This window comes from Diceros bicornis, chromosome 3, assembly GCF_020826845.1.
Source record: "Diceros bicornis minor isolate mBicDic1 chromosome 3, mDicBic1.mat.cur, whole genome shotgun sequence".
In the NCBI taxonomy this organism is placed as follows: domain Eukaryota; kingdom Metazoa; phylum Chordata; class Mammalia; order Perissodactyla; family Rhinocerotidae; genus Diceros; species Diceros bicornis.
Genome location: NC_080742.1, coordinates 83,236,222 through 83,254,863, shown reverse-complemented (window position 1 = coordinate 83,254,863; position 18,642 = coordinate 83,236,222). Strand labels below are relative to the sequence as shown.

Genomic DNA, 18,642 nt, shown 5'->3' with positions numbered 1-18,642 from the left:
AGGGTTGAGGTCAGCACCATTCCTGGGCTCCCAGAACATGCAGGATGAGTGGGTAGCCTCCAGAACTATCTAGAACCCATCAGAACAATGTCCTGAACCCAGGGTGTGCTGAAAGCACCCCATGCTATGGCACTTCCAGGGACAGATCCTGCCTGTCCTCTTCTTGCAAGGCCTGTGGCCTGGGTCTCAGCTGCACCCAGCACCCCTGAATAGGAGCAAAATGAGAGCAGGAGTGTGCCCAGCAGCAGGCCAGCATCTTATAGGAAACAATCCTGAAAGATCGACACAGGCCCATGATAATTTTAACCACTTTATAATAATCAGAAACTAAAACCATCAAAATGCTTTTGGGACAGCCCACTCTAAAACTTCCCAGAAGGCTGAGGCAGGTGCAACCTTGGCGGCCAGCATTCAAACTTGGAAGCTGCCCACCCTTATTCATTCCCTCCCCGTTCCAGCCCTTCTGCATCACAAATCTTCATCGTCAAAGGTCTCCATGCACCTCAACATTATCATCTCACGGTCAATGGGAAGATCTGGTTCCTGCAAAACACAAGGTGGAAGAGGATTCAATTTTATTTAAGGACTCCAGGCTGAGGCAGGTGAGAAGGCCCCACCATCTCAGGCGTGCCCTGCTCCCTCAGTCGCTACTCCACGTCTCTTCAGCTGTATCTTCTTCTCCAGCTTCCGGCCAGGAGGTAAGGGCCGCACAGGGGAATGTCCCATTTCCATTTCACTCAACTCCATACTCTAGAATCTCCAGAAAGGCTTTTCCTGGATACAGCAGAACTGGCTTCTTTCCTATCCTGGGGATTTCCAGGATTGCATGAGAGAGACAGGGAAAATCTTATAGCTTTATCCAAATATCCATTAATAGAAGATGGTGAATTACACCATGGTGCAGCCACCGATCGAATACCGTGCAGCTGGTTCAAACAAAGGAATGAGATGCTCTCTCTGTGGGATATGCTATTACAAAGAGCAAGGTACAAAGCCATGTGCATAGCAGCCTAACATTTGTGTTTGAAACAATATATGAATATTTGAGCATATCTTTGGATCACTATACAAGAAACTGGTAATGGTAGTTGCCTTTGGGGAAGGGAATGGGGTAGCAACCAAGGGATTGTGGTTGCAAGTTTTTTGTATATCTTTTGGTAATTTTAGAATTTTAAACCATGTGCCTGAGTTAGCTATGAGGAGATAATTTTTTTAGGAAGCAGCACTATGTTTCTTTAGCAAGCGTTTCTCATTCCCTGTATGATGACCCAGCCAACCTCTCCGACTCTGCATTCCCTCTTCCCTTAAAAGTATGTTCCTGGGTTTTTGCTCTTCCTGTCTCTCCCTACCCATAGAAAATGACCCCTGTAATTTGTTAGCCCCACTGGTCAGGGGTTGATCCCCTTGTGCCGTGGGAAGCATTCCTAACCCCAATCAACCATCTGTTGAATGTGTGACCTGGTCCCAAGGGTGACGGCCAGATTGGGGGATGACCCTACAAACGAAGCCTTCCCAGCTCTGGAGAACTGTCCTCACTTACCGTCCTCTACCAATGGAGGAGGAGTGCACGGGGAGCCAGAGTCTCCAAGAGGGGGACCAAGTGGTCTCTGGGAAAATCACCCAGGCCCCTTGTTCAGGGTGAAGACAACAGCAAAGGTTGAAAAAAGAGAGAATCAGAGTGTTGGGGGTGCCAGGAGGCCAAGCATCCTGGGCGGGAACAACCTACTCAAATCTGTCACACGAAGTGCTTGAATGTTGTTCAAAATGCTCCACTTCCTTAAGCCCGTGAAAATGGTGTCTGAGGCATGTTTAAGCTGCAGATTTGGGAAATCAAGAGGCTGTGAGAAGTGTTTGCTGGAACTAGGTGTTGAAGTGTGTTGAATAGTGCTCCCCCTAAATTTGTGTCCACCTGGAACCTCATTTGGAAATAGAGTCTTTGCAGATGTAAGTAGTTAAGGATGTCAAGGTGAAACCATCCTGGATTTAGGGGGTCCCTCAATCCAAATCACTGGCATCCTTATAAGAAGATGAGAGGGACAGAGACACACAGAAGAAGGCATGTGAAGGCAGAGGCAGTGACTGGAGGGAGACAGCTACAAGTCAAGGAAAGCCAAGGATTGCTGGGAGCCACCTGAAGTGAGGAAAAGGCAGGAAGGATTTTTCCCTAGAGCTTTCAGAGATGGCATGGCCCTGCCAGCACCTTAATTTGGGCTTCTGGCCTCCAAAACTACGAGAGAATAAATTTTTATTATTTTAAGCTGCCACGTTTGTGGTTATTTGTTACAGCAGTCCCAGGAAACCAATACAGTGCTCATTAGTTTCATCCACCACCTCCTATGAAGCTGACAGAGTCAGGTGAATGGGGAAGAGAAGCAAATTTCTCTCTTTACATCAGCATCTATCAAAGCCAGAGGCCTCCTGCACCAGAACCTCTTGGACAGCTTGTTCAAAATGCAGGTTCCTGGAGCCCCATCTCACAATGTTGAAGGAGAATCTTGGGTGCTGAGGCATCAGGAATCTGCATTTCCTATAAGCTCCCGCGTGGTTCAGGTTTGGGCACCTCTGCTCTATATGGATCCTCCGGTCCCTGCTTGTTCTTCATTTTCTGCTGTGTGTGGAGAAAGGAAGCAGGAAAGCTAAGTTGTCCCGTTAATCCATTCTACAGGCCTTGGTACAGTGGACTGACTTCATCGTGTCCCAGAGACAGAGAGACACAGCGGGGAGGAAGGGGCAGCCAAGGACTGGTGGGAGGAGGAGAGCACAGCGCAGGGAGGGCCCTCAGCTCCAAATGAGATTCATGTGGTCTCGGCAGGGGACTATGAAGATTAGTGGGAAGAGGGCCGCACTTACCGTATCCTTTTGAAAAGCTGTCCTTACGATTTTTAGACATTTTCATTTTTATCACTTACCTTTTTAAATAAACGTATGTTTTCTATTTAGTGAGAAAATCCATGGGTACGAATCTGAAAGGGCCTGTCCCCTTGCCAGCTCAGGCATAACCCCCTTCCCCATGAAAGCTTCCAGGAATGAACCTTCTAACCAAGACCCCCACCACTTATGTCACCATAAGCTGTAGAGTCAGCTTTTTGGAAGCAGAAAAGACTATCCTTCAAAAGCTGACAGCAAATATCACCCCAGGGTCTCAGAAGATGAGGAAACAGTGCAGCCTCTTGGAAAGGTGTCAAGGACTCACACAACGTTTAGGAACGCCTGCGAAGAGCCAGGCCCCTGGGGTCTGGTCTCTACTTCAAGGGGCTCCCAGTCTCAGGTCAGCCCAGAAGAGCATCTCTCTGTCTCTCTTCCCCCGACATCTTCCATCCCACAGGACGCATTAGGCTAAAGTTGACCATCCATGGAGCAGGCCAGAGAGAAGGAAATAATGCCCCTGTCAGTGGCTCCTTGTGATGCCATCCGGGTGAGGTCCAGCCAGGGCTCCCTCAAGAGCCTTTTTCGCCATCCTAAGGGACAGGAGCGGGGGTCTCATTGCACTCTGCTCTGTCCCACCTGTTTGACCTGAGGGTTAACACAGCAAAGGCCTTTAAAATAATCGATGATCTGCATATAGAGCTGAAACTTCTCCTCTGGATTTTCTGGGTCGCAGTTGGCACACACTGAACTGACAACAGAAAGGAAGAAGAAAGAGCAAATATTTAGAATCCTCATCTCTTACCTCTGCTTGTGCCCCCTAATGCATCTGGATGACAGTGTAAACCAAGCACTTTTCAACACCCAGTTGAATCCTTGGATAGCCCGGAACTCTTCTTGAAAGGTTTGTGTTGCTTCCGTTCCAATGTCACATCTGGAACCTGCTGGGAAAGCGAGACTTTAGGGCGACGGGCTCTTGAGTCCTAATTTAGTGTCTGAGCTGCCGTCTCTGGAACAAGGCGGCAGGATTTCCTCTGCGCCTCAGAGTCAGCCTGGTACAGCACTGTCCCACCTGTGGCTGCTGAGGCAACTCAGGGAGCACACGGCCCGTCTGAGTTTAGCCCCTTGACGTGCCTCCACTCTGCAGGTCTAACAGGAACCCAAGCCTGACTCAGAGAGGAGGCCTGTCTTGCAGATTCCTTTCCCACTGCCTTCCTGGGACAAGGGGAGGAGCCCAAGAACCAGGGCCATAGAGAAGAGAAGCTGGGAGTGATGCCCAGACAGCCAGCATTTTGACCTCACTTCCTCCTGGAAGGAGGTCCCACAGTCAGCTGAGGAACCCTCTGACAGCAGCCCCTGCCTTTTCTAGGGAAAGTAGAAAAAGAATTTTAGCAGGTTGTTTCTTTGCTCCACCAGCAGGGTAAGGGGTTCCAAATATTGCTTGGCAAGTACACTTGGGCAACTTCTCGACAAAGTTGTCCCGGCAGCCCGAGCACCGCTCAGAAAGAGGAATGTGTGCCTCCAGCCAGTTTCAGCAAAATCAGTCTCCACACACAGCTGAGAAGAGCTGAGTCACACATAAAATCGCTTTGGAGGTTTTGGACAAGTCTGTCTAGGCCGAGGTGGAGCAGGAGGAGTGGAGGAATGGATGCTGGTGTCTGATCTGCCCGCAGGAGGCCAGGTTCCCAGGCACAGCTGTGGCCGCACGGCCTCAGGGGAGAATGGAGATATTCTCTGGGATCATGGGGACATGAATGTTGCCCTCTCTCGCAAAGCACAACAACTAAATGTTCAGGCTTCTTTTTAGCGATGACACCAGCACAGGTCTCTGGAGGGCCTGGTCCTTCAGGCCATAAGACCACGGCTTGTCAAAGCACAAGGGAATTTCAGTCCTAAACTAGCTCTCTTTGATAAAACGCCCCTGGCATACAGACTTAGTCAAGCTGCTTGTTTTATAATCTTCCCAGATCCTGTTCTGTGTCTTCTCACTTCACGGGGTCAGCCATGACCCTCCCCTCCTTCCACATCCATCCCATCAGCACCGTGAAAAGCAGCTGCTCCCCCTTGCACAGCTGAGACACTCCCCTAAGCTCAGGGCACAGGCCTGTTTTCCCGTTGGCCCAGGTTCTCCGTGCCCCAGAGCCCCCTGCCCACCTCTCAGACTGGACCGACAGTTGTAACCTGCCCTCAGCCACCTCGCCCTGGGAAAACAGTGCAACGCACATAATTTGGAGCTGATAGCCTGTCGTGTCTCAACCCCAGGCCAGGATGGAAGAAGTTTCTACTCTGATGAAGCCCCAGACAATCTCACCCCCAGGGTGATGGCTCAATCCTGGGACCTGCAGCGCCCTTCGAATCACAGAAAAGAGATTCCATTCAATTATGCACTCATCCGGGGGGCTGCGGGAGAGGCTCCTAAACATCCAGCAGGGGTACACACACATGCCCAGTCACACACATACACTCACACACTCATACACACACCATATACACACTCACACACACACTGTCTCACACCCCCTTCCTCACCTGGGGCTAGATGTACTTGGAGCCTCACTTTTGTCCAGGAAACTTGCCACGTCGAAAGCATCTTCAAAAAGGATCTGAAAGAAAGCACAGAACTTCGTGTGTCAGACATAACTCTACAGTTTGACTCCTGCTCTGGGCTGCTGGGGGGAGATGAGCACAAAGGCTCTCTCTTACTCCTCACCCCCGAAAGGTGAGCATGTTAAAGCTGGGGCCCACACCCACCGTCTGTGCTTGGTGACCTTCCCAGGGGGTACACATTAAGCTCTTGCCTGCCCAAAACAAACTGCCAACCCTGGAGGTGGCTGAGAGGGACAAGGAAGCCCTGGGGACGGCAGTGTCCTCTTTCTAAAGAAGGTGGGGGCTCATGTGCAAGACGCAACAGCCACAGCCAAGCCTCAGTTTACACTGGCAAAGGCTCGTCCACACCGCCTGAGGAGCAGAGACTGTTTGAGCCAGGACCCACCATCTAGCAGTTTTGTGCCAGGGCAGCAGAATATAGAGGTCAGGGGGCTCTGGAGTTAGGCTGCAGGTGAGCCGACTCCCAGCCCTGCCACTCGCTAAGCTGTGTGACCTCGGGCAAGTGATTCAATTTCTCTAATCCTCCTCTATGAAGAGGAATCACAACAGCAATGTCGCGAGAATTAAATAAGATGTATGTGAAGGACCTGGCACACATAATGGCTGAAATATGTTAGCTATTATTGAATATTATCTGCTTTATAAAAGAAACACATGTTCCTTGTGGAAATTTCAGGAACTACATAAAGAAAATAAAAATCACTGAGAAACAATTCCACCCAGAGATGTCCATTGTTGACATATTGATCTATTCCCTCCAATCATTTCTCTAGGCACATTACATCATATATTCCGGATTTTGGAATCTTGTTATTTAGATAATTTTCAGTCCTGCTTTTTTTTAATTTGTTGAAGAATATGAAATACTCCACAGAATGTGATATGTGTTTAAGATTGCAAGATTTAGCAAATAAAAAATAGGATGCTTAGTTAAATTTGAATTTGAATTTTAGATAAAGAACAAGTAATTTTGCATGGGACATTCTTATATTAAAATTTTAACTGGGCATGCTTTGTTTTGTCTGGCATCCCATTTACATTGGCAGCCACTCTGAAGAGGGGGAGTTCTCCGGCCCTGAGTTTGCAGGTTCTTGCAGGTTCTGGCAGGTTCCTCCGGGTCTGTCCCTTCCCCTTACTTGGGACACTCTGCTCTTTCCCTGTAGGCCTCGTGTCTGCCCTTCATGTCTTCTTACAATTTGCTTCCCCTGAACTGAATCCCTTGGGATTCTGGCCGTGTGAATTGGCCCACTCCTGGTTTTCTGGACATTTTCTGGTGTCCTTCTTTTTGCTATCCCTTTGGTCACTTCAAAGAGGATCTGGAAAGGGGTCACTGAAAGGCCTCAGCTCTTGTCTCCATCAGCCCAGAAGCCCATCGGCTCCACGTTCCTCCCCGGTGGGCTTGAGGCAGGGACCCAGGACCTAAATTCCTGCCCTCAACCCATCAGCCCACCAAAGCTGCGGCCACACACTGTCCCCACCTATGCAAACCCCTCCCACAAGCCAGCCCAAGGGGCACGGCCAGACTTCTCGGTCCATCTGGAGTGCCCAGCAGACTTACAGGCCACGCCTCTCAGCACTGAAGGGGCAGCGTCCAGACACCTCCTGGCACACCTGACCCTGAGTCCAGGGGCTGGCCCCGAACTCAATTATTCCGCAGCCCCACCTCTCCAGATGGACCAGGAGCTACAGAGCTTTCACTGCACTAATTCAGAAGCCACACAGCAGGAGTTCCCTGGGCTCCGGCCTTGCCTTGGGCATAACCGTTCTCTGTTCCGCCAACATTTCACCTGACCTGGGTTGGCCTAAGCCTGGGGCTGGCAGTGCGGGCAGATCCCCACTTTGGGCACAGCTAAGGGACTCTGCTGCCAGCTTCCCAAACACCAGAAGAACATGAGCCCATAGCCCTTCCTGAAAAAGGCCAGATAAGCTATTTCCATGATTTGGGGACGTTAGATTCTGGAGTTTTCTCTTTAGGTGTGCTCTTTCTTAAGGAAAGGTGCATGCTTGCAAACACGCACACACACACAGTCAGTTTACAGTTTGACTGAATTGTTCACGCATTTGGCATATATTTTCCTTTTGTGTTCTTTGCTGTGAGGCACCAGGGCCAGGCACTTTGGGGCTACAAAGGTGTCTAGGCTGGCTGGTGCATGCCTCGGGAATGAGGTGCTGCTGGTCATTTGGCCCCGCTTTGACCGTTATGGAGGAGAACTCATTCCTCTCATGGTGGGGATGAGTGAACACATCACATCAGTGAACAAACAGGAGAAGTGCAGTGGAGTGACAATTGGGGGCGGGGACTTGGGCGGTAGCCAATTGACTGTTGCAGATCTGCACCACAAGTTCCCTCAAATACGGCCCACGTGCATCAGTCACCTGGGGAGCTTGTTAAAATGCAGATTCTGAGCCACCCCCCTCAGGGACACTGATTCAGTGGGTCTGAGGTATTAGCCAGGCAACTGCATTTGTACTAAACTCCACCTGAGAAGCACCAGGGAAGATCATGGAGGGCTGACCATAAACAGGTGACCAAAGGGCAAAGAGCTTTGAAAAAACCTGTGATGAAGGAGATACGATCCCTGAGGCAGGAACTGGACATCCTGGACAAGTCACCCTACTCGCTAGGCCTCGTCTGTAAACTGGAAGGACTGGACTAGTGACTGACATCCCCTTGTCTCCAGGCCTGGGCCCTGATGGCTGGGAAACTTCCAGGAGGATGAGGGCGTTCCAGAGCTGTACCTGCTGGAGGCCATGGATGCTAGATGTCCTGCAAAGCACAGGACAGGCGCACAGAGCCAAGAACTGCCTGCCCCTGGGCTAGAGAAGAGAAGGCAGACGCGACCCCTGTGGTGGCAGCAGGCTTCTGAGGCTGTCCTAATTCTGGAAGAGCAGCTGAGGGGCCCACGTTGACCTCAGCACTGAGTGACTGCTCACGCCACCCGATGCTCTGCTTTGCTGACCGTGGCCGTTCTTACAACTTGCACTCTGAGAGCACATTTATAGTGGCCCTGAGGTAGCCTCCTCGACGTGCGTTCCCCTCTCTTCACAGAGTGGCAGCAATGCTCTTTGGGGTGGAAACTAACCTCCTCTCAGGGATTGGGCCTGATTCGTCCAAAAGTAATCCTATCTAGATTATGCCAGTCATTGGCTCAGTAATCTGGCAATCTGCTCAATTCTGGCCAATGAGAGGGCAGGAGAGGTATGGTGGAAATTTCTGGAAAAGTTTTTCCTTGACCCTTAAGAAAGAGCCACAAGGAATCTTTCTCTCTCTTACCTAGTGTAGAAAAGGAAGAATGACAGCTTGGCTGCTACTAGCTGCCATCCCACAGTCACAGGTAGTGGGGACAGCAGAGAGGGGAGAAAAAGCGAAAAACCAGCCTTAAGATGAGGCACAGCAGGGAGAAGGGAAGAGCTGAGTCCGTGGTGACATCACCGAGGTTGAAGAAGCCCTCCCTGCCCCGGGACCTCCCTGGCTGTGAGTATGCATTTCTTCATGGATTAATGAGCAAGTAATTTGTAGCCAAAAGAATCCCAACAAATACAACCTTCTAAGCCTTCTTGTCAAAATCCCCATGGAAAGGCCAGGAAACTCACAGGAGAAAAAGAAATGCTGTTCTGTGGTCATGGCGATTATGTCTGGAAAATCAAAAACCTACTGCGTGAGCCAGAATCCAAACAGCACCTCAAACTTGCTCAGTGACTCAGAGCAGATCCCTGGCATCTCCAGGCCAGAGGTGATGGAGTCGTTCCTGTGCACCCCTCTACCCCACCACCACAGGGTCTGCTCACCTCCTCCGGGGTGGAGACCAGCGAGCAGCTGGCCCCTTGGCTGTCGACTCCACTGTCCTTCACGCTGCCCTCAGCACAGGCTGGCTCCTGACAGGCCCCTGCGAGGCCCGGGGGGCCTCTGTGGTTCTGTGCCCAGGCCTGCAGGAGACTGGCCTTCCTCTCCTCAGAGAGGTTCTGCCACAGGTGGGAGACGGCTGGAGAGACGATGGGAAGCGTCACCTCCTGCGAGGAGACAACCCCGTTCCTGATCAGAAGGTCCATCGTCTGCTTGTAAAAGTTAAGATGCCTGGCACAGAAATGCACCATCTGCCAGACCTGAAGCTAGTGGCCGAAGGTCCCTCCCCAAGCCGTCTCCTCAGGATTCCACTCATGGGGTGGTCCACAGCACATAGGCCTTGCCACAGCGCTGTGCTGGACCAGGGGCTTAGCCTTACTAGTCTCTGCATGCCTCCAATTCTTAGAGCACAGAAGCCATCTTGGGGGCCATGAATGATATAGATTTGTGCTCTAGGGTCCTTCCCCAAGTCCTCCCCGAGCCCCCGGTTAAGCTCCCTCCCTGATAGAAGAGAGGAGGAAAGGCATGGCTGGCTCAGCTCTCGCCTGTGGGAAAACTGCTTAAAATTCCAAGCCCATGAATGTGCAGACATGATACGATGCCCGCTTTAATTTGAGGCCTGAAAGTCAGGCTCAGCTGTGGAGTGAGCCTCCTTCTACTGGGCCAACGCCTGTGGAAGCCAACACGGTTGTCAAGGGTCTCGAGTCTGTGGAGGGTCAGTGGCAGTGGGGGTCTGAGCCAGCCATTTGCTGTCTTTCTTACTGCAAGACCAGTAATGCTGCTGAAAGCAGACTTGTGGGGCGTGTTGCAGGGGGCGAGGGGCTTAGCCTTCATAATCCCCGTCAATAGCTCCCTCAGTGGCACCCCAAATAAACACACAGTCTAAGAAAACACAGTGTTTGTGCCATGCCAATGTGGCTTCAAGACTATTTCTCTAGCCCCTCCACCAACCCTATTCCCGCGCCCCAGCTATACGGAAATTCTGGAGCTTCCATGACTCAGGGCCTGGTCTGAGAGTGCACTGAGGGTGCAGCATGCCCCAGCTGGAGCCTCTGTCCCCTTCCCCACAGGAGCTTCAGCCTTGCACGAAGCCACCTCTCCCAGCCTTTCACACCGTTCAAATTCCATGAGGTCTGGCAACAAGGTGACTGGGGAGTGTAAGAGCTCCACTGTTTTCTCCTCTTCCTCCTCGTCTTCCTCCTCCTCTGCCTCCTCTTCCTCTTCTTCTTGGTCTTCCTCCTCTTCCTCCTCCTCTTCTTCCTCCTCAGCATCCTTCCCAACTGCCTCAATTGGGTACCAGGTGACAGAGCATTTCTGATGAAACTTATTTGAGATCAGGCTGGGGAGGAAACAGAAACAAGATAACTATAGACCAATGTCCCTCATGAAATCGACACAGAAATTCTTAACACGATTTTAGCAACAATATATACATACATTAATCAATGTAACCCACCACATCAACAGACCAAAGAAGAAAAACCACATGATCATCTCCATAGATGCAGAAAAAGCCCTTGGCAAAATTCAATATCCATTCATGATAAAACTATCAGCAAACTAGGACTAGAAGAGAACTTCCTCAACCTGCTACAGACCATCTACAAAAAACCTACAGCTAACATCATACTTAACTGGAGATTCTAGCCAGTCCAAAAAGGAGAACAAAAGAAATAAAAGGTATACAGATTGGAAAGGAAGAAGTAAAACTGTCTTTATTTGCAGACAATGCGATTATCCATGTAGAAAATCTCAAAGAATCTACAAGTAATAACTAGAACTGAGAAAGGCATATTTAGCAAGGTTGCAGAATACAAGGTCAATATACAAAAACCAATAGTATTTCTATATATTAGCAATGAACAATTGGACATTGAAATTTTAAAAAGTACCATTTACAATAGCACCAAAAAACATGAAACACTTAAGTTAAACACTCAGATTTAAACCAAAAGCTCAATCCACAAAATAAAAAATGGGTAAGTTGGACTTTATCAAAATTTTAAAATTCGGCTCTTCAAAAGACAGTTTTAAGACAATGAAACAACATGACACAATTTGGAAAACCAGGACTTGTGCCCAAAATCTCTTCATACTGATAGGAGTAATCCCCACGGTCACATGTTGAGTTACAAAGCAAGTGCAACAGAGGAAACATTGGAGGAATCTTTTTTTTTTAAATCTCAGAGTGGAAGAAGCTCTGAATATTTCCCCAAACTCAGATGCTGTAACAGATCAGTAGTTTAGACTTCTTCACATAGCCAAAACAAAAACCAAAAACATCAAAAGCAAAAGAATAAAACAAATGACCAAGGGAAAATTGTTTGCTAGTCATATACTAGATAGAGATCTAATTTCTGGGTATACATGAAGAGCTTCTACTGTTAAATAAGAAAAAGAACACCAACCCAACAGGAAAACGGGCAAAGAATAGTTACAAAAAGTTCCAAGGAAGAGAAATACAAATGATCTTGAACAAAGGCACTTAAGCTCGCTCATAATTTAAATAATTAAGTGACTAAAATATAATAGCTATAAAATATAATTAATCTATTCCTATGCTGGTACCACAGTTTTAATTATTGTAGGTTTATAATATTTCTAGTGAAAAAATTCTGCCACATTATCATGATTTTAAGAGAAATTTAGGCATTCTCATGTGGGCAAGTGATACGAGCATTGATAAGACTGTAGTATGTGATAAAGTTTGTGTCCTAAACCAGTAAGGAAACGATGGCTCATGTCAGAAATGGGGTGGGATCAGTGGTTAATCACTTGGGAAACGCCAGTGCAGACGCCCACCTCTCTGAGACCATCTCCAGGCTGATTGTGAGGCAGGGCCCAGGCTGACTTGTAAGATGTGGCCAGAAACACACTGCCATGTACACTCAACAGGTACACACACCACACCTGCCTCCTCCCCTCTGCAACTGAAATGGCAACTGAAGTTGTCTGTATGGAGTGCGAATATAGGTGACGTGTCCTTCTTTATACTTTTCTGTATTCTCACAGTGTCTACAATGTGAGTTTTACTTAATTTTAATAATTTATCACTTTCCCAAATTATCTCCCTTAGGATATAATACACATTCATTGTGAGGAAAAAATTCTGAAAATATAGAAAAGCACAGAGAAGAAAATAAAAGTCATCAGCAACTCACCACAAACAAAAGGAAATATCACTTCGTCTAGGCAGGCTCTTGGTAGGTTCTGAATAGCAAGCAGTTTGCGGTCCCATCTGCAGAGCGGGTAAAATTGCTCATACTCTTGAAGTCTCATCAGAGGCCAACCTGGATGCCTCTGCGCTGCACACGCCCTGGGGCCACCAGAGATGACGAGGGCCCAGCCACTGCCCCCAAAACCCAGGCTGCTCTGGAGGCAGCTCTGCAGGATGAAGATGTGGTGCAGGGGGTTATGTCATCCCTGGAGAGCACAGCAAGGGACGCGTCTACACAGTGCACATAAAAAGAGCCCAGGGAGCGTGAGAGTTAAATACCAAAAATGAGCCCATAAAAGTAAAGAAAGACACTTTTCAAGTCAGTCTCTCTTTCAAAGTCTGAGTGTGACATTATGAACGAGGTTCCCTTTCAGCATCTGTGAATGCGGGTCTGCTGTTTTCTCCTTTCCTCTCTGAAGTCCAGTTTGGCTTTTCTTAGGTTCCTATGAGGCTTGAAAAGTAGGAAGAGATTTGGAGTTTCCTTATTTTTACATGCATCCTTCAATAAAGCCGTTAGTTGAGTTTTTTAAAGCTGTAATACATTATGAACTCATTTCTCTATAAAATAATGTGCAAAATTTAAAAAAACAAGATATTCTTTGAAATTAACATTGATTTTCCTTGATAAGTAAGATAATATGTATTTTTATTTTCTTTTTTGGCTTTTCTGTATTTTTGACATTTTCTGTAATAAGCATACATTACTGTCATACTCAGAAAAAAATCCAATGCATGTTATTAGAACAAAATAGAAAAGAATTCTCTCCGGCACAAGTCTGTTCTAAATAGGTAAGCAGCAGCTCTTCCTCTGTTAAACAGTCCCTCTCCATTAGTGTCGCTCTGCTGAAAGCACCAGCCCAGGAAGCAAAACCCGCTGGCTGGAAACAGTCGCAGGATGACGAGCTGGTCTGCACAGGTGGACGGTGGAAAGATGCCAGGTCCAGAGCTGGAAACGGGGCCACTTCCTGGTCCTGCCACCAAGCAGCTGACAGGTCTTTTCTCAACTCCCGTTCCCTCTTCTGTTAAAAGAGAGTGGAGGAACTAGAGGCTCTTGGGGATCTCTCCACTACTGGAGACCTCCTACAGTGCTTCCTCCAGTAACATCAACTCCATTCCTTCCACCACCGCCCAAAACCACCCAACCCTTCCTCTATGCTCTGCCAGAGGCACTAATTAGCTACAAAAAAACCATATAATGAGAAAAGCGAAATTAAGAAAAGGAAACATAAATGCTTACCTGGAGAGCCCTGTTGCCTGGGGGAAAGATCTGATTAGTGCATAAAACTCAAGGGGCACACAATGGAATACTACTCAACCATTCAAGAAACAATGAAATCCAGCCATTTGTGACAACATGGATGAACATTGAGGGTATAATGCAAAGTGAAATAAGTCAGAGGGAGAAGGTCAAATACCTTATGAGTTCCTTCATTAAGTAGTAGATAATAACAACAATAAACAAACACATAGGGACAGAGATTGGATTGGTGGTTACCAGAGGGGAAGGGGGGAAGGAGGAGGGTGAAAGGGATAATTCGGTACATGTGTGTGGTGATGGGTTGTAATTAGTATTTGGGTGGTGAACATGATGTAATCTATGCAGAAATAGAAGTATAATGATGTACACCTGAAATTTTTACAATGTTATAAACCAATGTTACTGCAATAAACAAAAAATTAAAAAAAAAAAAAAAACTCAAGGGGCGCACACGTGCGCGTGCGCATGTTGGGGGCGGGGGCTGTGTGTGTTTGGGGTGGAGATACCGGGTCTGGGAGCAGCTCCTGGAGGCTCAGCACTGCCCATGAGAAGCACAGGCGGAGGAGTCGCTGGCTCACCAGGCCTCTCAGGCCCGGATTTCCCTTCTCACGTCAAGCTTGTCTGCAGCTGGTAGGTACGGGCCGGCTCTCACTCTTTCCCCTCGTGCAGCAGCAGACGTGGCACCATGAGGTGTCCGCAGCTGATCGCTGACCCCACCCAGGCCACAGCCGTCGGGAGGCGTGGGGGGAGCTCCGGGCCAGTCCCCACCTCGCTCCTCAGTCGCTCTATGTGTGGAAACTTCTCCCCACACTCAGATCCCCATACCTTTGAGGCTGTGACGTCAGACTGGGAGTAAACGGTTTTCCTGAGGTTGCTGAAGAGCCCTGCCATGGTGGCCCGGTGGCGGGCCTGGGACAGGCGTCTGCGGGCCACCGGTGTCTCAAGCTTCTGCAGCTGCGCCAGAGGCCGGGGCACGGCTCTGCCGCTGGGGATGCTGCCTCCTCCAGAGGTCTCCATTACAGGCTGCAAGGTGATATTATGCTTTTTTTGCCCTAAATAATAAAGATACAATATTAAAGGAAAAGGAAGGCAGGTTGAAGCAGACAGAAAGAGGTTACCACCCCAAGTAAAAGGTCCCAGACCAATGAATATAATCAATAACAGATACACAACAAATAACAGATAACACAAGATCTGTTATTTAAGCTTGATTCCTAAAAACACAAGCCGCTCATATCTGATTTACAGTTGAGGGGCACTGCTGCTTTACACCAGAAAGCTTCCAGAACATTGCAGAGACTCATCAGGCACTTGCTAATTGACTGCTGTGGCCAAGGAGAACGAGCCATTCCCTGAGATCTCACTCTTTACAGCCTGTTAAAAGCTGAACAGATATGTGTCCCACTCTTTGAGGTGAAGAATGCACCCCTCTTTGATCTGGGTAGTGGTTACACAGGTGTATATTTATGAAAAAAATTCATCAAGGTGTATTCTTTAGATTTGTGGACTTTTCTGTATAGATATATTATGTCTCAAAAAGAAGAAAACGCACTCTTCTACCTGTGGAAGCAAAGGTCACATGACCACAGAAGTGGAAGTGGGTTCGCCTTGTCCTGCTCCTGGTGGGCTCTGAAGATGATCCTTATGTCGTCCTTTGTCACATCTGAGTTTACAAACCAGGAGCCCTTTCCTAGGAGAGGTGATTCTGGGACTGATACGTAATAGTATTAATAAGAGACAGGGACCAGGGTGTCTTACCTGAGCCATGGACCCCTCCATCAGGCGCTCCCCCCACCACTCAGAGGGAGGCTGGCTCCCCACTGCCCTGCCAGCTCTTTGGACAGAGAGGCTGTGTCTTCATCCCCTCCATATCCCCGGTGGGTGCTCAGTGCTGAGGTTTTGAGTGAATTAGAATGGGAGGTCTCCGCTGGGTCCACTCTCCCCTGAGCTCAGTCCTGCTACACGAGGACAATGCATGACCTCGCCAGGGGTCTGCCAATTTAGATGTATGTCAGTCACCTGGGGAGACTGCTGAAAATACACATGCCCAGGCCCCACCTCGAAACACTGGATCTGAATCTACTGGGGTGGGCCCAGGCATCGGTGGGCAATACCGTCCCAGGCGATTCTGATACCTTCACGATTTGAGCCATCTACACTAGGGCACTCATAGTAGCACCACAGCTGGCAGCAGCTGGGAACAGTATCTCTTCCATAGCGGGAATATTGGGGAAGGAGGTGGAAGAAAGCTCTCCAACTAAGTTCTAGGAGAAGAGTTGCCCACAGAGATAGTGAACCCAATCAGGCAGTGTGGGATTTTAAAACATCTTTTAGGTCAGAAAGCAAACCTCCATCAACAATGTGGTCTTCGCAGCGTGTCTACTTTCCCTCTGTTTGCTTCTCAGAACAATGGCAGGAGGAGGATACGTGGGGGGCACTTTACTGCGTGGATCCCGGTAACTCTTGTAACATTCATCACCAGGGGTTACACCATCAGTGCAGAGAGGACAGTGCAGAATCTGCAGAGGCCCACCCAACCCGAGGGCTAGGTTAAGTCGGAGGCCACCTCTTTATAGTCTCCAGTTTCCAGACGCTGACAGATCTTTAATAGGAAGCAAGGTGAAACAATGAACGTTTTGAACTGCCTAGGGAAAAACGGGACACTTTTGACGCTAAGAATATAGGTTTTCTTTACTTGTTTAAATTAAAGAGAAATGAAGGTACCTGGACACCAGGGAATTTAGGTCAACGTACATAAAAGAGACCCTGATAGGAAACATTGTTCTAGAAGAATGGAGGTAAAAATCCCAGGGTCCTCCCAGGATCTCAAATTCTCTAATAGTCTAAGAATACTAAGACCAAAGGCCTTTGGGCTTGTGGGGAATCTGGAGCTCTTCCAGTGCCAATGCTGATAATTTGGGTTTCCTCCCAGGCTTCTACTTAAACACACTCCCCCTGAAGTATCTGGGACATTAATGCAGACATCAGTCACTGGATAAGGGTGCAGCCCTCTGCCTCTCCCATAGGGGGCAGACCCTCCCATTACTGGCTCTCCCTGGGGGCAACCTTCCCTGCCTGCCCCTAGGGGTGAAGAGAGCGCCAGAGCAGCCTGTCTGGCTGCTGGGAGCTGTGACCTCCACCTCACCCCACCTGCCGCAGGCACCCTGGTCAGGAGCTGGGAGATATTTCCCGCCCTGGGATGAGAGGGGGGAACACCTCAGGGAAGATGGGAGAAGATCCTTCCACTCCGCTTTAAGGAAGAATCAAGCCAAGTAGATGTTAAGCTTGATCAGACCTTGTGCAATTTTAAACCTCCTACCCCTACATGCTGCCTCCTGCTCTCCACTGGGAGTGATTTGCTATGATCCCCAAAAGGCATTCTTTTCAAGCTATTTTCATTGACTTGCACTTGGCCCTGACAGGAGCTTAGGTCGACATTTTTCAGATAGAGCTTTCCATTGCAATGATGTAATGGATGTGACCCGTCAGCACCTGTGAGCTGTGTGAAGGGTGGCTGGCCCAGGACAAGTACCACAGAAGTCACAATCTCAGATGGGGGAGGGGAGGGCAGGACCCCCCCTAGCCTTATTCTGAGGTTTGCTCTTTTGCTAGGAATGGGGGAACTAACTGTATTGTGAAGATGAGATCCAGAAGTCATCTTTTATTGAAATACAAAACAAAAACAAACCTATCCTCCCAAAAGCCCTATGCAGATGCAAAGCATGTTAAGGAAACTGCTCCCAGCACTGTAAGGAATTAGAGCAGTGTAGAGAGTGTAGTCTGAGATACCATCCCAGGGGCCTGGAAATCTGCATTTTAATAGCCTTGAAAACTCAGAATCTCCCATTTCCCCTTTCTGTCACTATTAACAAAAGAAACATTTGCTCTCCTGCCCACTCTCTATTGCCTTTCCTCCCACCTAGAATGCCATTCCTCTCTGCCACCCCCTCCCACACTCAGTGTCTACCTCTCTAGAGTCACTTTGTCTTCAATTCCCAGTTTGAGTCCCAATTCCTCTCAGAAATTTCCCAGCCCTAGTCCACACTGGTTTCTAACTTAATCTTGTTTTGCCAATAAATCAGTGGGGTCCTTGGTCAGGATCCACGTATCCATCATCTAAGGCGTCCCTCCCAGGGTGCACGCCACGTGCGGGCATACGAGATTAACTCCTACACTCCCTTCCCCGGCTGCTCCTCTCAGACTAAATCCACTAAGAGTTCTGCTGCCTGGACCACTAGGATAGAATCTCCCAGGGGTGGGAACAAGTAGAGGTGCTGGGCCGAATGAGATAAAGGAAGATGAAGATTAAGAGAAAACCTTGGGGGCAGGGAAAAACAGCTAGGTCCACCCTAACCCAAAAGACCCCTCTGGATCCTAAGCATTTACAGTCGCATGAGTTCAGTTCTTGGCAAGATTCACAATGAGAGGCATGCATTTCAGAAGCTTAAAAATTTAGCCTCTGAAGGTGATGCTAGCCAATTGCCACGTAAGAGATGTGGGGAGGGATTATACAGCTGCAAGAACACGGATATCCTCTTCTGACTCAGGGAACTGGTCATGAGTGGAGGCGTGAGTGTGAATGTTTGGGCATCTGAAACGTGAGAATGGAAGGCACCCAGTACAGAGACAGTAGGTGGAAGGAAGCTAGTTCTAAGAATCCAGAGTGGGTGGGATGATGTGGGGACACACCCAGAGTTGGTACAGGGCCAATGGGATGAAATGGGTTAGGGAAAGGAAGGCTGGATTACGGATTGCCTCGAGACCTAGAGACCTAGAGATTATAACTCTAGGTCTATGTTAACCAGCCACGTGACTTCATATGAGCCAAGAAACCTAAGGTCTTAATGTCTT

The 18,642-nt window shown here is 48.6% G+C and overlaps 1 protein-coding gene across 1 annotated transcript; it reads right to left on the bottom strand.

Moving 5' to 3' along the window:
* Window positions 1-468: 468 nt before the first annotated feature.
* On the bottom strand, window positions 469-14,808 carry LOC131400070 (stimulated by retinoic acid gene 8 protein homolog). Its single transcript, XM_058534767.1, has 6 exons — window positions 14,444-14,808; window positions 10,431-10,655; window positions 9,262-9,547; window positions 5,395-5,468; window positions 3,505-3,616; window positions 469-543 (listed from the first exon to the last, which is right to left on the bottom strand). The coding sequence occupies exons 1-6, from the start codon at window positions 14,806-14,808 to the stop codon at window positions 469-471; spliced, it is 1,137 nt and encodes a 378-aa protein (XP_058390750.1).
* Between the last annotated feature and the right edge of the window lie 3,834 nt (window positions 14,809-18,642).